Source organism: Cyrtonyx montezumae, unplaced genomic scaffold, assembly GCF_038088225.1.
Source record: "Cyrtonyx montezumae isolate F1298 unplaced genomic scaffold, pur_monq_1.0 scaffold_38, whole genome shotgun sequence".
Taxonomy (NCBI): Eukaryota; Metazoa; Chordata; class Aves; order Galliformes; family Odontophoridae; genus Cyrtonyx; species Cyrtonyx montezumae.
The window spans coordinates 1118390-1140557 of NW_027072043.1; the positions used below are offsets into that span (position 1 = coordinate 1118390).

The following is a 22168-nucleotide window of genomic DNA, read 5'->3' on the forward strand; positions in this document are numbered from 1 at the left end:
ACTCCAGGCCACTGCTTTCATCACCAAAAACAAACTTCCTTGTACCACTCCTTAGTCCACATGCAGTATTTTATTTTTAGAACAAAAAACAAGACTACAGTGAAAAAAGCTCCAGAACAACTCTCCTACGTTATTCATCCCCTTCCCCTTGTACTACAAGTTATTTTCAGAAAAATTCCACAAGCCACGTTACTGCTCTCCTCACCCCATGTATTCCATTCACCAGTGCACACAAACTACTGAAAGCAGCACATGAACAGAGACACACAGAGCATCCATACACAGCTGATTTTCCTTAGGAAATGGCATCAAAAAGCTGCTTGCAGGAAGAGCAGAAGAGAAAAGCAGGCATGATGAGAGAACTGCTTTTGTCAGGAAGGAAAGGCCATCTGAAGCTTCAGGGTTAAGTCCCTTTTGCAGAGGGTCCCAGCGATGCATTCTCCTTTGCAAACTCTTTCTGTGGGAGGAGAAGCATCTGAGTTTCCCTCATGCTGGGGTCTCCAGCATTCTCAAGGTCTTTGCGCTGGGTGTTTTCCCAGCAACACTGCCACAGGGCAACATTCAGTGTGGACAGAGCTCTGGATGAAGCTCTTCCTGCAGTGCTGGAATTTCTGTGTCCCCTGCCCTGAGTGGATCCCATTCTAGCTGATCAGGTTGGAGCAGTTGTTGGAGCTCATCCCGCATCTGGGAGAAGGGAATTGTGTGGTTCATCACCACACACAGCCACAGTGGTTAACCAGGCTGTGGCTCTGGTTGAAGCTATTCCATGTCTGGGGCATTGCAGGCTCTGTCTGCAGTGTGCACGTGCTGGTAGGAAATGCGGCTGCAACTGCTACTGAAGGTTCTCATATACTGGGGTTGCTTCTACAGTCTGTCAGCACTGTGGATGTGCTCGTGGGCTTTGAGATCAGAACTGCTTCTAAAACTCTTCTCACAATCAGAGCCCTTATATGGTCTTTCTCCTGTGTGGTTGTGCTGGCGCCGCTTCAATTCAGAACTCTTTTTGCAGCTCTTCCCACACTCAGAGCACTTGTACAGGCTCTTTGTTGAGTGTATGCACTGGTGCTTAACAACGCTGGAATCTAATTTAAAGCTGTTCTCACACTAAGGGCGTGGATTCTGCTTTTTCCTCTGGCACACATCATTACTCCAGGGGTCTTCAAGCAGCCCGTGACCTGTACTTAAGTCCAGTGGGTTCCTGGATGCCTTTAACAGATGCTTTCCCTGATGTTTCTTGACGTGCTCTCCTTGACTTTGCTCCTGATCCACATGCACATCCCTTCTGATTTTGTCCATGCAGATGTTACCACACTGTCTTTTGTCCACACTACCTTCCTGCAGACCCTTCCTTAGGTTTCTTATCCCAGCACCTGCTGGATGACAAAGGAAACTGAGAAATAGCACACGGTGCCCCAAATACTCCTCCCACAGAGATCTCTTTTATGGCTTCAACTTCCTCCTTCCCTCCAACACCTCACCTGGGCTGACATCTCCCATCACAGCCTCATGGCCACCCACATCTGGGATGCGGGGCTCTTCTCCTTCTTCAAGCAGGGAGATCACCATGTCTTTGGGGACTGGAAGTGGAGCTGCAACAGTATAAATAGGAGAAATGAGATCTTTTCCATCATTCTGGCACAGCTGTTTGTCAGCAACTTTGCACAATGTCCCTCCCCACTGTGAAATAACAATTAGGGAATGAATGGCACTGGGCCAAAACACAGCAGCTTCCTTTGGAGTAAAGATTGCTTTTACATCTCTGAGAACGCGCAAAGATATTTTCTTTAAAAGAAAAAGAGCTGACTGGAGGGAGATGGTCCTCACCCTGCTGCCTGATGCCTGCTGGCTAGCGTTGACTACAGGTCTTGTATCAAAGTGCTGAGCACGCTGAGCCCTCCTGAAACTCATGCTTCTTTGTGTTTCTTTTGTTGCTGTGACTGTGGAGTTTGTTAATAAGGTCCAGGGTCCAGCAGCACCCACTCCTCCCTGCTGAAATACACGGCCACCTCTGCAGAGCTCACAGGCTCCTGCAAGCAAAGAGCTCCTTGCTGTGAACAGACAAGGCCCAGAGAAGCAGCTTGCAGAGGAGAGAAACTCCAGTCCCAGCCTCTGCTCTGTCCCCAGCACACACATGCTGGCTGAGGGCACCTCCCTCTCCCCCTGCATTCACATCCCTCACCCCTTGGCCTCTCCTGCCTGCTTTTCCCAGCACCTACCTGAGATGGATAGGCTGAGGCCATTGCTGCTCTACTACATGTTGGGACGATCATGGGTGGAAGGCAGAAGTTGAACTGGAACCTGCAAGGACAAGGGAAATATCAGCAGAACCGTGACTGAATCCAGCAGTCCCTGTCCAACCCCTGCCCACCCCTGACCATCTGCACGACACTGCCTGAAGGATGGCACACCACACCTTGCACAAGAAGGCAATGAGTAACAGCACTCATAACACTCTGGCTAAAAGACAGTAATCATCACAAAGCTGCTTCAAATGGGTGGGCAGAACAAACTGACAGCTAACAGTTCAACTGCTGAGGGCTGACTGACCATGGGTCTAAAGAGAGGACAAGGAGACAGTCATCTTACGCCAAAACAGAGAGCAGGTCAAGGTCACACCTTAGTAGAGATCCTTCACCCCCTTTTGTTCGGACACCTTGCACATACAGATCTGCTGTAAGAGGCTCACGCTTAGTTTGGAGCTTTGTGACCTTCTCTAAGGTTATGTCTTAGACTGTGCTCATATGATTCTTTACACACAAAGTCGTGAACAAGTCTGGGACTAGAAGTGGATCCAGGTCCGCCAAGGCTCCTTATTTCTGTGGTTTCAGGCGTTGAGAATGAAAGGGGAACCACTCTGAGCCTCATGACTCAATGGGAAGGGCTCCTGTAGTTGTGTGTATAATCTTGTTAAGACACTGTTAAAGCACTACAACATATGTCTTGTATATCAATAAATATAGTCCTGCTTCTCCGTCGCTTTGAATCACATATTTATTTGGATACATCTATGACAAATTGGCACAGTCACAAGGGGCCACACAAGGAAGTAAGGAGAAAGATGCTACCTGCAAAATGCCAGGTTTAGAAGCTGCACATGAAGGAAAAGAGAACAGGAATAGATGGTGTATGGGAACTGCCGAATCATGGCCTGAACCACTGATTGGTCACCTAAGGTGAGCACCAAGTCAGCCATGGGGGAACAGGTGAAGGTGATATACCTGTGTGATTGGAAGGGGTTGAGCCTAGCTTCACCTCTCCCAAACCCCATTTAAGGGCTGACCACCACCAAGAAAGGGTCTCTTCTTGGAGATCCCTCCTATGTGGAGTCTACTGCAAGCCTTTGTCATCTTTAAGGTGAGCCATCTTCCTTTTTGTATTATTTGTTCACCTTCTATATATAGACCATCATCTATACCATCATCTATATCATCAAATATACCATCATCTATACTATATTTTGAGTATCATCTTTGAGATTTCTCACATTACAGATGGGAACAGGGTAAAGAAGCTAAAGCAAAGGAGAACAAATCTAAAGAATTGCAAACAAATCTCTGAAAGCAGAGTAATCAATCTTTGCATAAATAAATAAGAAAGCATTAGCTCTGGGCATTCCCAGAGAAGCTGTTCCTAATCAGCCCCCTGGTGTTATCTTCAGTCTGATTTAGCACTATAAGAAGGAGGTAAATGTGGTGGTAAATATTTCAGCTTCTGTACTGTCAGGATCAGCATGGAGAGGAAAACAGCTTCCCAGTTCCCCTGTCTACCTCCTGAGACATGGTAAGGCCTGAAGTCAAGAACAAAGAGTGCCCAGAAGGCATCAGCCCCAGCAGACCAAGAGAAAAGGTGATCCACGAATGAATAATGCCAGCTCGTCTGTGTACATTAATTGCAACTGGTCTTTAGGATACCTGGCAATGTCTTTGTCATAAATACCGCAGCACAAATGTCAGTGCCAACCCAGCTCGGATCTGGGAAGCTGAGCGTGCAGTTCAGGCAGCAAAGAATTGAGACTTCCAGCAGCAATGGAACAAATCATTGTGTGCCAAACTGCCAGAGACACTGTCTGGCTCCTGGGTGAGAAACATATGTCAGACGCTCACTCTGCAATTACAAACTGTCAGGAAACATTGTTCCCACCCCCTGGAGAAACAGGGAGGCTGCAGAGCATGGACTTGGTGCATCTGCCGTCCTCCCTGAAACAACGTAAGACTGAAGTTCAGCAACACTACATTTCTGCTACTGAGACAGGAATGGGTCAAAATAAAACTTAAGAATTGTGTAAAAGGGTGGAAAGGGACCTTGAGCAAGAACAATAAGGAGGGTACTGATAATGAGCAGCACCCTGACAGACTGCTGCACTGGAACGAGCTGATACCACAAAACCCAGGAGAAGCTGGAGCAGCATCTCCAACTGCAGCGAGGTGAAAAGTGCATAGCGAGGAAGACCTACGGCCTTCATCTTCAGGACCCCCACCCATGACCACCAGGAGGCACAGCACATGCCCATCCCAAGGAATTCAAGGCAGGACTTATGGAAACGACTTCTTGGAGTTCATTGTAACAGTCCTTCCCAGTTCTCTGAAACGTAATGATCACTTCTCCCTTCAGCGTGAAAGTCAGGTGGGGCTATTCCCCTTGCACCCGGCATGTGGGCACAGTGCTGAATAACCTTACCTGCCTTATCACCTACCTCTGAGTTATGGAGTTTGTTTCCACAAGTCACTACGGCACGAGGTGGAAGATCTGAAATTCAAGCGTGCTCCATTTACAACGTGCCTGTGGCCCTCTGCTGTGTGCTAAAGGCATCTACAGCTGCCGGGAAAGCCAGAACAAAACCCTTGGGACACTTTTGCACAACAAAGACCGCCCTGTCCCCAGTACTTCAGGGGCTGACACAGTGGCAATTCCCCGCTTATTGGAGGCTTCCCATTCAGTCCCTCAAAAGAAGGCACCGGGGATTTTAAAGCTTACAGGAATCCACGCGTGCAGAGCTGCGCAGCAAGGTCCTCTCGTGCTGTCCAGACGAAGAAATGCAGTCCCAGCTGCGCTGTATCACAGAGATGCAACCGGGCAGCAGAGCACGCTGACCTCCTGTGCTCACTTCCTCCCTGTCCCAGCTCCGAGCCCTTCCTGTGCCCCTCTCTGTCCAACCCGGGCTGCAACACGCCTGCAAAGTGTTCCTCCTGTCCTTGCAGCACACCTGGCCCAGCAAAGCTGCCATGCTGTGCAGCACATGGAGCCCGGACCGGGGTCCCACCCGGTGCTGCTGGCAGCGTGTGCTCCTCTGCACGATCCTCTAAGGTCACCTACCTTGGGTGCACAGCAGGCTGCTCCCAGCTCTGTTGCAGGCAACCGGGCTCCTTTGAGTCACGCAGTGCGTAGTATGCCGAGTCCCTTAAGCCGGGACAGGGAGGGGGGCTGTGTTTTGTTACGCTAATGAAGCATCGCTTTCTGCGCTGTCTTTGCTTCCTTTGCCGGGGACATTTGCACATCCATGTCGTCAGGCATCCCTACGTTCTTGTCCTTGTGTTTCTTTAACTCCTCTCATCTGTGAGTATGTCTCAGCAACAGGCAATCGCCAGCTGCCCTGCTCTCGAGGGCAGCATCCCCCTTCAGCTGGGTGAATTCTTGTCCTAACCACTTCTGGTTTCTCTGTTAGGTCTTCATTTAAAGGCGTGAGCACGGTTATCCATGCTGCTGTTTGAGGGCCGGCTCTGATGTTCGCTGGCGTATATCTACCGACTGTAAGGCCACCCAGAAGGAACCAGTTGGTGCGCAGGTGATATAGGTTGGTTTTCTTAGCAATAGGGATTAATCCATTTGTTAAAGAGCCGATATATTAGTTTAGCAACAAGAATGCATGTGTGGCACTTCTAAAGCTTTCCATTTCAGCTTTTGTGGGTGAACAGTCTTGTTTTCCCTCAGTAATTCTGTGCTGGGAACATAATTGAATTTTATTTTCTGCCTCAATGGTTTTGCCTCACAAGAAGCACCGGAGTCACAATGGAATACTTTTCTGCCTCAAAACGTGCAAGCACGTTTTGCTCAGGTTCCACATACATTGTTTTTCAAAGTGGAGCACTGTGGTCTCATAAGAAATGTGAATCTTCCAAACTGGGAAATAGTGGATGCAAGTGAGTCAAAGGGATGAAGCTGACAGTGAAAAATGGGGAAGAAGTCGGTGAGCACTTGACCACCCTGAATACCACTGAGTGTGCCCAAAGGGACATTAGCACATACCTGTGAGACCTTGAAAAAGAAGGGCTATGTGTGCCAGTGTACTGCAGATATATGTCTGAACTGTTCAAATGCAGAACCTGAACTCTGAGAGGGTGCGCTTTCTTGTCAAGACGCCCAGTGCGCACCGTGAGGAATAAAGGAATGCTGCTTTCTAACATCACACTGAGTGATTCTCAGGGAGCTCCCCCCCGTTCCAGGCTCCATCGGGACCAGCTGCATGTTTCCTGGATTACAGTAATGCATTCCTTTTTACTGCCCCTGTGAAAGTGTGACAGAAGCTTGTCACATAGAGAGTAAGGGTGAGGGGATCCCCGAGTAGTACCCCACATGCGATCAGGGAGATGTCCCAAGTGTGCAACAGTTTCCTTTTTTTCCCAGAAATAACATGGTGAGGGGGTGCTTGAGAGAAGCCTGCCAAGAGAAATGGGGTTTGAGTAGTACTTGAGAGATTCAGGACCCCCCAGGCTCCACATCTTCCTGAAAGTAAGGTGGTGAGGGTGTGCTTGAGAGATTCCAGACCCCCAGGACTCTTGGGGGTTCCCAAGAGTTGACCATGTTTGAGGCTAAAATAAGCCTCACTGGTTAAGACGGGCAAAAACATCCTATTGTGACTGGCCCAGGGGCTCCAAGTATACTTACTATAGATAACCTCAAAAGGGGATATTTTAAGGATCCCAAGGGGTACCGATGGGCTTTTGGAATAGCTGCTGTGGACAGATAACATTAAGCAGATGTCTGCTTTGCCTGGCCTATCAGAAGATCTGTTTGTTGTAGGATTGTTACAAGTGGAGGAGCAACAGGTACTGATTGCTACAGAAACGGTGCACAGACGGCAGTACCGCACCAACAGAGATTCCTTGCTTCCCATTCCTAACTTGATCAGTCAGCTAGAGAGCCAGGGAGTGATCAGCAAAACACACTCACTGTTTAACAGCCCCATATGGCCGGTGCCTAAAGCCAGTGGAGAATGGAGGCTGACGGTAGATTATCATGGCCTGAATGAAGTCACACCCCCACTGAGTGCTGCTGTGCCAGATGTGCTACAACTCCAGTATGAACTGGAGTCAAAAGCAGCCGAGTGGTATGCCACCACTGACATTGTCAATGCCTTCTTTTCAATTCCTCTGGCCATAGAATGCAGGCCACAGCTTGCCTTCACCTGGAGGGGTGTTCAGTACACTTGGAACCGTTTGCCCCAGGGATGGAAGCACAGCCCAACCATTTGCCATGGGTTGATCCAAACTGCATTGGAACAGGGCAGTGCTCCTGAGCACTTACAATACATTGATGATATCATTGCGTGGGGCAATAGAGCAGGGGAATTATTCGAGAAAGGAGCAAGAATAATCCAGATCCTCCTGCAAGCTGCCTTTGCTATCAAGTAAAGCAAAGTGAAAGGGCCTGCACAAGAAATTCAGTTCCTAGGTATAAAGTGGCAAGATGGACGTTGTCACATCCCTACAGATGTGATTAACAAAATCACTGCCATGTCTCCACTCACTAGTTAGACAGAGACCCAAGCTTTTTTGGCTGTAGTGGGCTTTTGGAGAATGCGTGTTCTGTTGTCATACAGTTGTCATACATACAGTCTCATTGTGAGCCCTCTCTTTTGGGTGATGCAGAAGAATGTTTTTGTATGGGCCCCTGAGCAGCAGCAGGCTTTTGAGCAAATTAAGCAGGAGATAGCCCGTGCCATGGCCTTGGGGCCTGTGTGGACAGGACAGGATGCAAAGAACATCCTCTACACTACTGGTGGACAGAAAGATCCCACTTGGTGTCTGTGGCAAAGAGCCTCTGGTGAGAGCCAAGGCTGACCCCTTGGATTCTGGAGTTGGGTGTACAGGGGTCAGAGGAGTGCTACACTCCAACTGAGAAGGAGATCTTGGCCGCGTACGAGGGTGTTTGGGCTGCCTCTGAAGTAATCAGCACTGAGACACAGCTTTTCCTGGCTCCTCGATTGCCACTGTTGAACTGGATGTTCAAAGAAAGGTTCCCTCCACGCAACATGCTACCGACGCCATCTGGAGTAAGTTGATTGCATTGATGACACAATGAGCATGGATGGGAAACCTCATCCATCCAGGAATCCTGGAGGTGATCACGGACTGGACTAAAGGGAAGAAATTTGGAACATCACCACGAGAGGAAGGATCACGTGCTAAAGAGGCCCCACCATATAATGAACTACCAGACAATGAAAAGAGATATGCCCTGTTCACAGATGGATCGTGTCGCATTGTGGGTAAGCACCGCAGATGGAAATCTGCTGTGTGGAGCCCCACACGACGAGTTGCAGAGGCCACTGAAGGAAAAGGAGAATCAAGTCAATTTGCAGAGGTAAAGGCTGTCCAGCTGGCCTTAGATATTGCTGAACGAGAGAGGTGGCCAGTGCTTTATCTTTACACTGACACATTGATGGTGACAAATGCTTTGTGGGGGTGGTTACAGCAGTGGGAAAAAAATGTCTGGCAGCAAAGTGGTAAGCCTATTTGGGCTGCTGAACTGTGAAAAGATACTGCTGCCCGAATAAAGGATGTGGTTGTAAAGGTGCGTCATGTAGATGCTCATGTTCCTAAGAGTCGAGCAAATGAAGAACAAAAAAATAACTATCAGGTAGATTGAGCTGACAAAGTTAAGGTAGCTCAAGTAGACTTGGACTGGCAACATGAGAGTGTATCATTTCTAGCTCGGTGGGCCCATGAGTCCTTGAGCCATCAAGGAAGAGTTGCAACATATAAATGGGCTGGAGACCGAGGGGTGGACTTAACTATGGATGCTATTGCACAGGTTATCCATGACTGTGATACATGCACCACACTTAAACTAGCCAAGAGGATGAAATCTCTTTGTGGGGAGGGATGATGGCAAAAGTATAAATACGGGGGCAGGGCAGGTTGATTATATCACCTTGCGATGATCTCGCAATGGAAAGCGTTATGTGCTTACCATGGTGGAAAAAACTACTGGGTGGTTTGAAACATATGCAGTACCCCATGCTACCACCCAAAACACCATCTTAGGGCTCGAGAAACAAGTCCTGTGGTGACATGGCACTCCAGAGAGAACTGAGTCAGACAATGGGACTGATTTCAAAGATTCTCTTGTAAATACTTGGGCCAAAGATCATGGCATCAAGTGGATTTATCATATCCCCTACCACGCACCAGCTTCTGGTAAAATTGAAAGATACAATGGGTTGCTAAAAACCATGCTGAAAGCAATGGGTGGCGGATCGTTTAAGCACTGGGAGAAGCATTTCTCAGAACCACCTGGTTGGTCAACACCCGAGAATCCATCAATCATGATGGTCCGGCCCAATCCAGCTCTCTACCTACTGTAGAGGGAAATAAGGTGCCTGTAGTACATGTAAAGATCATGTTAGGAAAAGCGGTTTGGGTCTTTCCAGCTCCTGGAAAGGGCAAACCTCTCTGGGGAACTGTCTTTGCTCAGGGACCTGGGTCCACTTGGTGGGGGATGCAGAAGAATAGGGATGTTCAATGTGTACCAAAAGGGAATTTGATGTTGGAGGAGTGCAGTCGGTAATTCCATGTATATTCATATATATATATTGTTTGTGTGCATTTAATGCATGTTAATCATTATTCTTCTATATATATATCAAGCATGATGTAGTGATGTGGAATAAGGGGTGGAATGTCATGGTTTTATGATTTTTGGTACATCATAACATCATATAGTGCATTTAGAGTTAAACAGTTAATGCTCCAGCTCGGTGGATCATTGATAGTTACAGGTACATTTGTCTCAGAAGTGAAGAAGGATGACGTTCCCCAGAGGGATTTGCGATGCTTTGCATTTTTATGTATTTACGCTCAGAGGGAAAGATAAAAACTGCTTGTGCACCCTGTGTGTTTGCACTGCCTTCTGCTCCCGCCACCTCCTGAGACATGGGATGCTGCACTTAGGAGGAACAACCTCAGCCTTTGTAAATTTAGTGGAGCCAAGTAAAGCTTGGTGTCTCATAGTTGCTCTGAGCTCCTGATTAAACCTTTTGGGAAGAGGAGAAGAAGCAATGTGCAGCACTCTGAAAAAGAATGACAATGCTTCTGTGAAAGAAATGCCTCCCTGTGGTGAAAGCAGTGGGCTGGAGTCAGCAACAAAATGAAGAACTTCCTTTTACCATTCCTAATCCACATGCAGTCCCATTTTTGGAAGAAAAAGCAAGACTACAGTGAAAATAGCTCCAGAACACCTCTCCTAATTTATTAATCCACTTCCCCTTCAACTACAGGTTATTTTCAGAAAAATTCCACAAGCCACATTACTGCTGTCCTGGCCCTTGTATTTCATTCATCAGTGCACTTGGACTTCTGATAACAGCACATGCAAAGAGACACACAGAACATCAGTACACAGCTCATTTTCCTTAGGAAATGGCATCAAAAATCTGCTTGCAGGAACAGTAGAGGAGAAAAGCAGGCATGGTGAGAGAACTGCTTTTGTTAGCAAGGAAAGGCCATCTGGAACTCCTGGGTTGAGTCCCTTCAGCAGAGGGTTCCAGCGAAGCCATCTCCTTTGCAAACTCATCCTGTGGGGGGAGAAGCATCTGGGTTCCCTCATGCTGGGGTCTCCAGCATTCTCAATCTCATTGCGCTGGGGGTTTTCGCATGATAAATGAGAAGTCAGCCCTGAGAGAAATTCTTCCTGCAAGACAGACACTTGCAAGGCATTCCATTCATAAGCACTGGGCAACATTCAATGTGGACAGAGCCATATAGCTTGTTATGTTAGTGGGATACCTCAAGAAAAGATCCTCTCATTATCCTGGAGTGGATATTCTTACCACATACCTTTTCAAAAACCATTACATCACGAGTGGAGGTGTTTGCAATGCTAATACAGCGAGGTCATCATCATTTACAAATTTTACGAGCTCTTGATCCTGACTGCATCTAAATACCTGCTACAAAAAAGATTTAGATTCTTTGCTTGCACAGTCACTCACTTTGCAAACTGCTATGCAAAACAGGCTATGCAGGACAGATCTCCACCCATCCCCCCAAACATCAGTTACTACATAATTTGAGTGATCTGTCCCTTTCTCCTAATACTTTACTTTCACATGTTCCAATACCTAATGCTGTTACTATATTTACAGATGGTTCCAGCAAGACACATCGAGCAGTGGTTCTCTGGCGCGCGACTACTACACAATGGCAGTCAGATGTACATGTTGTGGATGGATCACCTCAAGTTGTAGAACTCACTGCCGTAGCCCGAGCTTTTCAAATTTTTTCACATCAAAAGCTTAATATAATAACTGATTCCTTGTATGTTACAGGTATCATTCAGCGGATTGAAGGATCTTTTCTTAAGGAAGTTAACAACCCTGCTTTGTTTGCGCAGCTCAAGCAAGTTTTACATTATGTCTCTCACCATACTCTCCCTTATTTTATTATGCATATTCAATCACACACTACATTGCCTGGTCCTATAGCTGAGGGCAACTGTAAGGCTGATCAAGCCACTGTCGCCTTTGCTACACCTCAATTGTTCCAGCAAGCGCGACTCTCTCATCAATTTTTTCATCAGAATAGGAGAGCTTTACAAAAACAATTTCAACTGACAGCAGATCAGGCCCATAACATTATTCTAACATGCCCAGACTGCCAGGCAATTGCCCCTTTGCCTCAAATTGGGACAAATCCCCGTGGCACAGTGCCTCTTCAACTGTGGCAGACAGATGTCACTCATGTTCCTGAATTTGGCCGTCTAAAATTTGTCCAAGTAACAATAGAATGAGTATTCTTCATACATATTTGCCACAGCACATACAGGTAAACGCAGTCACGATGCCCGTAAACACTGGTTATCTACTTATGCTGCTATGGGGATCCCACATACTATAAAAACAGATAATGGGCCTGCGTACACTTCTAAGGCCACTCGAACTTTCCTCCAAGAATGAGGCGTTAAACATATTACAGGCATTCCTCATTCTCCCACCGGACAAGCTATCATTGAGTGTGCTCATCAAACACTGAAATCTATTCTTAATAAACAAAAAAGAGGGAATACGGGAGATACACCACAAGAAAGATCATGTAAAATTTTGCTTGTGCTGAATTTTTTGAATCATGATCATACAGATACAACTCATGTGGACCATCATTTTGGGGCCTGCCCAGTGCTCAAGGAACGGCCAATGGTTAACGTTCGGAATATGGCCACAGGGCATTGGGAAGGTTCCTTACCACTGATAACTTGGGGTCGTGGATATGCTTGTGTTTCCACAGGGACTGGTCCTACATGGGTTCCAGCACGATATGTACGGCCTCATCTCAAGGCAGAAAATAGCATCCAGCCTTTATGATTTACTGGGATTGTGTGCTTCTTCTATTTTAGTAGTAGATCGAGTGTGAAGAATTATTAGGCATTATCTAAATTGTTGTGTGCTTCTTCTGTTTCAGTAGTAGATCAAGTGTGAATTAGACAGGATTTGATGTTACCAGCGCTGGAGTTTATGGAAATAACACTTTTAATGTATTAGGAACGCGCTGCTATGATGTTATTAGCCCATCAATTAGCCTTCTTTCTAATTTGCAAAGACAAAAACCTGGAAAATAATCCTAGGCAAAGGGATGATTTTGTGTTTTAGAAAGATCAACTCTCTTTCAATTCGCTAATCAAAATAGTTTTTTATAACCATGCATCATTTGAGACAAAGGCATATGCTAAGAGAGCTAACCTGGATAGTTTATTCTGTTTTGCAAGCAGGTGTTCCACTTGGGCTCCCCATCACGCACTGGCCACGCGGATTCAGTGTACAAATGGAAAAAACTCTGCAGACCCTGAGAAGAGTGGGAGCAGGGGGGAGTCTGTGGTGGATGGGAGAGGAAAAATGCACCTTGAAGCAGGGGACGCCCTTCTGGCACTGCCTATCGCGTCCACCACTGGCATGTTCCTTTTCTCTCTTCTTTCTGGTGGTTTGCCATTTCTCAAGGGTCAATAGCTAATAATGCGTTTGCTTAGGGAGTTTCTGCTTCTCGCTTACACTGATCTAAAATGGATGTCTGCATGTGTGTAAGTGTGTGTATGTTGGCTAAAACCCTAACCCTCTGTGTTGCTCTGAATGCACAATTTGCTTGCTTCTGCTCTTGAGATGTCTTGTCTCTCAGATCCAGGATACCCTGAAACAGCACCGCTCAAGCTTCAGCCACAATCACCAAGTTAGGATGTTAGCTGGCAAAGGAAAGCAATACCCCTAGTGATACTCTAGCAGGCTTACCCACTGATGTTGATTCCATTTGACATGCAACTTTATATCTTCTAATCAGTTACTGGTACACAAAGAATGGGACCCTCAGGGATTCTTTTCCAGATTGCAGGAACCTAAAGCCATGGGTGAAAGGTGTGTTTGTACACTTCTTATTAAGTTTAAGAATATTTCTTGTCCTTACGATATGATTACCTTGTCTCTTTCCTTACATTCAGCGTCTTATCAATTGAAGCCTTGATTAAATTGTGATAGCCTAAATGCATTCAGAAATACTGTTACAGAGTGTTATTGATTTATAGTATGTTAATAGTTTGCTAATAAATAAAAAAGGGTGAATTGTGGGAATACAAAAAATATATTTAGAGCTGCAGCTGTGGAACAGGATAAACAGCATGAGAAAGGAAGGCTGAGAACCAAGGACACTTCCAGAAGAAGAGGAAAACAAGTTCAAGTAAGCTGCGTGATGGCAGGCCCTAATTGGAGGAAGAGTGCATGGCTTGGGAAGATTCACAGCCCTGATTGGATAATTGCCTGTATGCACGGTTAAGGACTGTTTTGGGAAGTTATATTGTTGATATGTAAAGGCGGGTGGGAAAGTTACAAGAGAGAAATTGTGAAAGTATATAAGGGATGTTAAAACCTGTAATAAACAATTTGGATCGTTCACATCTGAGTCCGTGCCTGAGACACTGCAGGTCATGGGATGAAAAGAAGGGCAAGATGAACACTTGATAGGTCTGGCCTACTTGTTCTGGTATAATGGCCATCCATGACCCAACTACCAGTCTGATGCAGAAACCCCCGTTCATGACAAGGCTGTAGCGCAGGGGGTCACATATGGCTACACAGTGGTCATAGGTCATGGCAGCCAGGAGGAGGCACTCAGTGCTTCCCAGCAAAACTAGGAAATACAGCTGGGCAGCACAACCAAAGAAGGAGATCCTGACATCTCCTGTCAGGAAACCCATTATCATTTTAGGGAGAGTAGCTGACGTGTAGCAGATCTCCAAGAAGGACAGTTTTCTCAGGAAGAAATACTAGGAAAACTTGACCAAATCTGTATGCATGTATGGAAATCTAACTTGGTGTGGCAGGTGGATTCCAGATGGTATTTGGGCCTACCTAGTTTTTCATTTAACAAAAGAAAACCACAAAACAATCAAACCAAAACAAGTGATTCACTAATTGCTTTTCACCAGCAGACTGATGCCAAGCCTGTCTTCGAGTAGGGAGTTAATTAGTTTTAATTATTTTTCTAATTGCATGGGGGATTGAGATGGAGCTGCAATGATAGAAATAGGAGAAGTGAGAGCTTTTCCATTATCCTGTCACAGCTGCTTGACCAGCAACATTGCACAATGTCTCTCCCCACAATGAAACCTGGCCAGGATGACACTGTGCCAAAACACAGCACTCTTTGGAGCTAAGAATGCTTTTTCATCTCTGAAAATATGCACCTCATCTAAACGATTCTTGAACAGAGCTAGGGATGGTGCCTCAACCACCTCCCTAGGCAGGCCATTCCAGTGCCTGACCACTCTTTCAGAGAAAAAAAATTTTCCTCAAATCTAATCTAAATCTTCCTTGGCGCAACTTCTGGCCATTCCCTCTCGTCCTGTCATTATTTATCAGGGAAAAGAGGCCCACCCCCCTCCTCACCACAACCCCTCTTCAGGAAGTGGTAGAGTGCAATAACATCTCCTCTGAGCCTCCTCTTCTCCAGACTAAACAATCCCAGCTCCCTCAGCCACTCTTCATAAGACTTGTGCTCCAGACCCCTCACCAGTTTTGTTGCCCTTCTCTGAACACGCTCCAGGGCCTCAATGTCCTTCTTGTAGTGAGGGGCCCAAAACTGAACACAGTACTCGAGGTGCGGCCGTACCAGAGCTGAGTACAGGGGGATGATCACCTCCGTGATCCTGCTGGCTACACTGTTTCTAATACAGCTATTCAGCCTATCCAAATCCCTCTGAAGGGCCTCAGGCAGTTTGACACATTCTCCCAACTTGGTGTCATCTGCAAACTTACTGAGGGTACACTCAATTCCCTCATCTAGGTCATCAATAAAGATATTAAACAAGACGGGCCCCAAACTGACCCTTGGGGGACACCACTTGTAACAGGACGCCAGCTGGACTTAACTCCATTAACCAATACCCTCTGGGCACGGCCCTCCAGCCAGAGAAGAGTGAACCTGTCCACACCACGGGCTGCCAGTTTCCTCAGGAAAATACTGTGGGAGACCGTGACAAAGGCCTTGCTGAAGTCCAGGTAGACTACATCAACAGCCTTTCCCTCATCTACCTGTCTGGTCACCCAGTCATAGACGGAGATGAGGTTGGACAAGCACGACCTGCCCTTGGTCAACCTGTGCTGGCTGGGTCTGATCCCTTTATTGCCATGCACGTGTCGTGTGATCTCCCTCAAGATCATCTGCTCCATAACTTTCCCTGATACCGAGGTCAGGCTGACAGGCCTGTAGTTCCCCGGGTCTTCCTTACGGCCTTTCTTGTAGATGGGAGTCACATCGGCAAGCCTCCAATCTTGTGGGACCTCTCCAGATAACCAGAAATGCTGATAGATGGCAGAAAGTGGCTTGGCAATCACCTCTGCCAGCTCCCTCAGCACCCTTGGGTGGATCCCATCTGGTCCCATGGACTTGTGGCAGTTCAGATGGAGGAGCAGGTCTCTGACCGTCTCTGCTTGGATCACAGGGGGTGATTTAGTTTTTCTCTTGCTGTTAATATATTTGTAAAAGGGTTTCCTATTCTCCTTTACAGCAGTAGCCAGTCTAAGTTCAAGCTGGGCTTTAGCATTTCTAACTTTCTGCCTGCAAATCTTGGCAAGTTCTCTGTAATCTCCCCAAGTAGCCTGTCCCATCTTCCAGAGGACATAGACTCTTCTTTTCTCTCGGAGTCTCAACAAAAGTTCCCGGTTCATCCACACTGGTCTTTTTCTCCTCCGGCTCGACTTACGGGACTCCGGGACAGCCTGCTCCTGTGCCTTTAAGATTTCCATCTTGAGGAGCATCCAGCTTCCCTGGACCCCTTTACCCCTCAGGAGCGAGTCCCAAGGGACCCTTGCAACAAGCGTCCTGAACAGGTCAAAGTCTGCCCTCCGGAAGTCCAAGGTAGCAGTTTTGCTAGTCACCCTCTTGACGTCACCAAGAATAGCAAACTCCACCATTTCATGGTCACTCTTGCCAAGACAATCTCCAACCTTCACATCTGCTACTAGTCCTTCCCTGTTAGTGAAGAGTAGGTCTAGCAAGGCATCTCCCCTGGTAGGCTCTTGCACCAGCTGTGTCAGGAAGCAATCATCCACACATTCAAGAAATCTCATGGACTGCTTCCTCTGCGCAGTATTAAATTTCCAGCATATGTCAGGGAAGTTGAAGTCCCCCATGAGAACGAGTGCTGGCCATCGTGTAACATCTACGTGTTGTTTGTAGAACACCTTGTCTATTTCTTCATCCTGACTAGACGGTCTATAACAGACCCCCCACTACGATGTCACTCCTAAAGACCATCCCCCTGATCCTTATCCATAGACACTCTACTGTATTATTTCCAACCTCAAGCTCTTCAACATCAAAACACTCTTTGATATAGAGAGCTATGCCACCACCCTTTCTTCCCTGTCTATCTCTTTTGAAGAGCTTGTAGCCATCAATCGCAGTATTCCAGTCATGGGAGAGGTCCCACCATGTTTCTGTAATAGCCACAAGGTCATAGTTAGCCTGCCTCGCAATGGCTTCAAGCTCTTCTTGTTTATTGCCCATGCTGCGTGCATTGGTGTAGATGCACTTCAGCTGAGATATCTGCCTCACCCCTTTCTCCAGCACAGCCTCTTTAGGCTCTCTACTGGAGAGCCCTGTTTTATCCCCTTCCCCTGTCACAGCTAGTTTAAAGCTCTCTCAATGAGTCCAGCTAGCTCCTGTGCTAGGATTTGTTTCCCCCTTTGAGACAGGTGCATTCCATCAACAGATAACAGGCCAGGAGCCGAGTAAACTGCCCCATGGTCAAAAAACCCAAAATGTCTGTCTCTACACCAACCTCTCAGCTAATTATTCATCACCTGTGTCTTCCTAGCCCATTCTTTGTCCTTCACCGCCCCAGAAGGTATGGAAGCAAACACCACTTGTGCTCCCACCCCTTGAAGTAATTGCCCTATACCCCTGAAATCTCTTTTCATAGTTCGCAGACTTCTCTGAGATATTTCATTGCAGTCTGCCTGAACTACGAGTAATGGATAGTAGTCGGTGGGGCGTATCAAATCTGGGAGTCTTCTAGCAATGTCCCTGATCCAGGCCCAGGGAGACAGCACACTTCCCTGTGGTTTGGGTCTGGTCTACAAATGGGGCCCTCAGTTCCCTTTAGAAGGGAGCCACCCACTACGACCACCTTTCTTTCTTTCTTGGTAGTAGCAGTCTCAATGCGTGGAGTTGACTGCCTTGCCATTGGTGACTTCCTGCGGGAATCTTCCTGCACTTCCCCCCTTATCACCTCTTCAACATCCAGTGCTGCAAACCTATTGCTTAGGGGGATCTGGGGACACAGGGGAGGCAGAGGGGGAAATTGCCCACGGTACCGAGCAGGTATGGTAGAAGTCCCCCATGATGACCAGTGTAAAGTAAATAAAGGCAGTGACTAAGCCTTTATTTGAGATACTATATGACAAGATACCAGAGGAAAGGAGAATTAACTCACGCCTCCCTGCAACCGTTTGAGTTAAGGAATGCAGCCTCCTCTTGTTCAAACTCTGGCGAGCTGGAAGAAAGAGAGCAAGGGAGCAGAGGGGGTTAACCTGCGCAGGCTCTGAGCATATATGCTCTCCTGGAAGCAGCACTGACAGAGAGAGAGAGAATGGGTGGATCTGGGCTCCTCCACTCCGGTCACTCAGGTGCTCATTTACTGGCAATCTCATTGCAGCAGGGGATTTGAATGTTAAGGAAAACCCTTGGTTTGTCTCATGGAACAGAAGGGTTAAGCCATAGCCGCAGCCTCTGGAAGTGTGGTGCTGTCCCTCGCAGACTGCCCAAGGCTCTCTCACGGCCAGTGGGAAGTGGGTGTGTAGTGTTCTGTGAGGGACAATGACACTACACCTTCTAGCCTCCCTACAGTGTTACAAGGAGGCCCTATTGACACAAGGACAACGTGTGCCCTTCTGAGCCTTGGCTGTACACATAACTGCTGTAGCCAAGAGAACAAATATCCTGTTTTTTGACTGAGGCCTTCCAGCCTTGCCAGTGCTGATGAAAAGGTAAAAGAGAAATTAAAGGGGGTGAGGGAATCAGCAGCCCTGGATCCAGCACCAAAACTGCTGATGTTGATGCTCCACATGGCATAGGGGGGAAGCAGCAGTACCTGGAGAAAGGACCAACAGCACAGGTAGTGCACGCCTGCCATACCCTCCAGCTTCTGTTTATAATATTACAGGGAATAATTCATTTTCCCCCCAGGCAATATTTGGAATTCTTGTTGGCTCCAGTCCCAGAGACAGTGGTGTCGCAGTTTAATCATTATACATTTAATTTGTTCTATTATTGATATTCCACATCATAACATTATGTAGTGTATAGGGAGTCAATGATCTAGCTGCATGGATCACTGATAGTCCTGGGTGTACCTGTCTCAGAAGAGAAGAACTACATTCCCAACTCCATTCATAAGCACTGGGCAACATTCAATGTGGACAGAGCTCTGGATGAAGCTCTTCCTGCAGTGCTGGCAATTCTGTGGTCCCTGCCCTGAGTGGATCCCATTCTAGCTGATCAGGTTGGAGCAGTGGTTGGAGCTCATCCCGCACCTGGGACAAGAAAATTGTGTGGTTCAGCACCACACACAGCCACAGTGGGTAACCAGGCTGTGGCTCCGGTTGAAGCTATTCCATGTCTGGGGCATTGCAGGCTCTGTCTGCATTGTACATGTGCTGGTAGGAAATGTGGCTGCAACTACTACTGAAGGTTCTCATATTCTGGGGTTGCTTCTACAGTCTGTCAGCAGTGTGGATGTGCTTGTGGGCTTTGAGATCAGAACTACTTCTAAAACTCTTCTCACCCTCAGAGCACTTGTAGTGTCCCGCTCCTGTGTGCTTGTGCTGGTGTACCTTCAGTTCAGAACAGCTACTGAAGCTCTTCCCACGCTTAGGGCAATTGAATGGTTTTCCTCCTGTGTGGATCCGTTGGTGGAAAGCGAAGCTAGAACTCCATCTGAAGCTCTTCCCACACTCAGAGCACTTAAATGGTTTCTATGCTGCATGGATGCGCTGGTGCTTGAAGAGATGGGATCTACATCTGAAGCTCCTCCCACACTCAGAGCACTTATATGGTCTCTCTCCTGTGTGGCTGCGCTGGTGCACTTTCAATTCAGAACTGCTTTTGAAGCTCTTCCCACACTCAGAGCACTTATATGGTCTCTCTCCTGTGTGGCTGCGCTGGTGCATCTTCAATTCAGAACTGCTTTTGAAGCTCTTCCCACACTCAGAGCATTTATAAGGTCTCTCTCCTGTGTGGCTGCGCTGGTGCACCTTCAATTTAGAACTGCTTTTGAAGCTCTTCCCACACTCAGAGCATTTATAGGGTCTCTCTCCTGTGTGGCTGCGCTGGTGCTCCTTCAATTTAGAACTGCTTTTGAAGCTCTTCAGACACTCAGAGCACTTATATGGTCTCTCTCCTGTGTGGCTGCGCTGGTGCACCTTCAATTCAGAACTGCTTTTGAAGCTCTTCCCACACTCAGAGCACTTATAAGGTCTCTCTCCTGTGTGGCTGCGCTGGTGCATCTTCAATTCAGAACTGCTTTTGAAGCTCTTCCCACACTCAGAGCACTTATAAGGTCTCTCTCCTGTGTGGCTGCGCTGGTGCACCTTCAATTTAGAACTGCTTTTGAAGCTCTTCCCACACTCAGAGCATTTATAGGGTCTCTCTCCTGTGTGGCTGCGCTGGTGCACCTTCAATTTAGAACTGCTTTTGAAGCTCTTCAGACACTCAGAGCACTTATATGGTCTCTCTACTGTGTGGCTGCGCTGGTGCATCTTCAATTCAGAACTACTTTTGAAGCTCTTCCCACACTCATGACACTTATATGGTTTCTCACCTGTGTGGCTGCGCTGGTGGCAGGTGAAGTGGGATCTCCACATGAAGCTCTTCCCACACTCAGAGCACTGATATGGTCTCTCTCCTGTGTGGATGCGCTGGTGATCAATGAGACAGTATCTCCATTTGAACGTCTTCCCACACTCAGAGCACTTGTACAGGCTCTTTGTTGAGTGTATGCACTGGTGCTTAATGACTTTGGAATCTATTTTAAAGCTGTTCTCACACTCAGGGCATGGATTCTGCTTTTTCCTCCGGCACATATCCTTACTCCTGGGGTCTTCAAGCAGACTTTGAACTGTACTGATGTCCAGTGGGTTCCTTGATGCCTTTAACAGATGCTTTCCCTCTTGTGTCTTCATGTGCTCTTCTTGACCTTGCTCCTGGTCCACTTGCACATTCCTTCTGATTTCTTCCATGTAGATGCTACCACACTGTCTTTTGACCACAACACCTTCCTGCAGACCCTTCCATAGTTTTCTTATCCCAGCACCTGCTGGATGACAAAGAAAATCCAGAAATAGCACACAGTACCCCCAGTACTCTTCCCTCAGAGATCTCTTTTATGGCTTCATCTTCCTCCTTTTCTCCACCACCTCACCTGTGCTGACATCTCCTGCCACGGCCTCATGGCTACCCACATCTGGGATCCAGGGCTCTTCTTTTTCTTCAAGCAGAGAGATCACCATGGGTTTGGGGGTTGGAAGTGGAGCTGCAACAATATAAATAGTAGAAATGAGAGCTTTTCCATCATTCTGGCACAGCTGCTTGTCCAGCAACTTTGCACAATGTCCCTCCCCTCTGTGAAAAAAATTAGGGCCTGAATGACACTGGGCCAAAACACAGCAGCTTCCTTTGGAGCAAAGATTGCTTTTACATCTCTGAAAACATGCAAAGACATTTTCTTTAAAAGAAAAGGAGCTGACTGCAGGGTCATTCATAGATACATTAGTTTGGAAAAGACACAGAAGGTCATCTAGTCTAACCATACTCCTATCACCATCCCTACCCACTAAGCTACTAAATCAAATCCCTTATCACCTCATCTAAACGCATCTTGAACAGCGCTAGGGATGGTGCCTCAACCACCTCCCTATGCAGGCCATTCCAGTGCCTGGTCACTCTTTCAGAGAAAAAAAAAATTCCTCAAATCTAATCTAAATCTTCCCCAGGGCAACATCTGGCCATTCCCTCTCGTCCTGTCATTAGTCATCAGGGAGAAGAGGCCGACACCCTCCTCAACACAACCACACTTCAAGAAGTGGTAGAGTGCAATAAGGGGGGGTGATGGTCCTTCCCCTCCTGGCTGATGCCTGCTGGCCAGCACTGACTCCATTTTTTCACTCTTTTTTCAGAGTGCTGAGCATGCTACGCCCTTATGAAACTCACACGACTCTGTGTTTCTTTTGTTTCTGTTACTGTGGAGTTTGTAAAGAAGGAACTGCCTGCTGATTATTTTGGGCCCTGCTTGCAGAGACACATTCTACACAGCCAAAGGTGCGTAAATGAGGAGGAAAGGCAGCAAAGTCCTCACCCAGAGAGGCCACACACTCGTACGTCTCCAGCATCACGTCCCGGTAGAGTGCTCGCTG

The 22168-nt window shown here is 47.2% G+C and overlaps 3 protein-coding genes across 6 annotated transcripts in view; 1 reads left to right on the forward strand and 2 right to left on the reverse strand.

Annotated features, from left to right (window-relative positions):
- The window catches only part of LOC136054544 (zinc finger protein 707-like), a 130411-nt gene that overhangs the window by 96465 nt on the left and 11778 nt on the right, over positions 1-22168 (reverse strand). The window contains exon 2 of one of the 2 annotated variants that reach the window (XR_010622748.1): positions 1977-2027. The exons of the other annotated variant lie outside the window; for it this stretch is intronic. The gene's annotated coding sequence lies outside the window, so the exon portion shown is untranslated. Of the gene's footprint in view, positions 1-1976; positions 2028-22168 lie in introns of those variants that run through there. 2 annotated transcript variants of the gene reach the window in all.
- The window catches only part of LOC136054532 (zinc finger protein 22-like), a 198112-nt gene that overhangs the window by 46857 nt on the left and 129087 nt on the right, over positions 1-22168 (forward strand). The window lies entirely within an intron of this gene.
- LOC136054538 (zinc finger protein 501-like) lies at positions 1017-21268 on the reverse strand. Of its 3 annotated transcripts, none has more exons than XR_010622746.1 (2): positions 21178-21250; positions 1017-1373 (listed from the first exon to the last, which is right to left on the reverse strand). XR_010622746.1 is itself a non-coding variant. In XM_065745829.1 (2 exons), the coding sequence occupies exons 1-2, from the start codon at positions 21263-21265 to the stop codon at positions 19733-19735; spliced, it is 1428 nt and encodes a 475-aa protein (XP_065601901.1). In that variant the 5' UTR covers positions 21266-21268. The 3 variants fall into 3 exon arrangements, 1 of the variants encoding a protein (XP_065601901.1); XR_010622747.1 differs by having other exon boundaries at positions 1017-1370; positions 21178-21232; XM_065745829.1 differs by lacking the exon at positions 1017-1373 and adding an exon at positions 19733-21072 and having other exon boundaries at positions 21178-21268.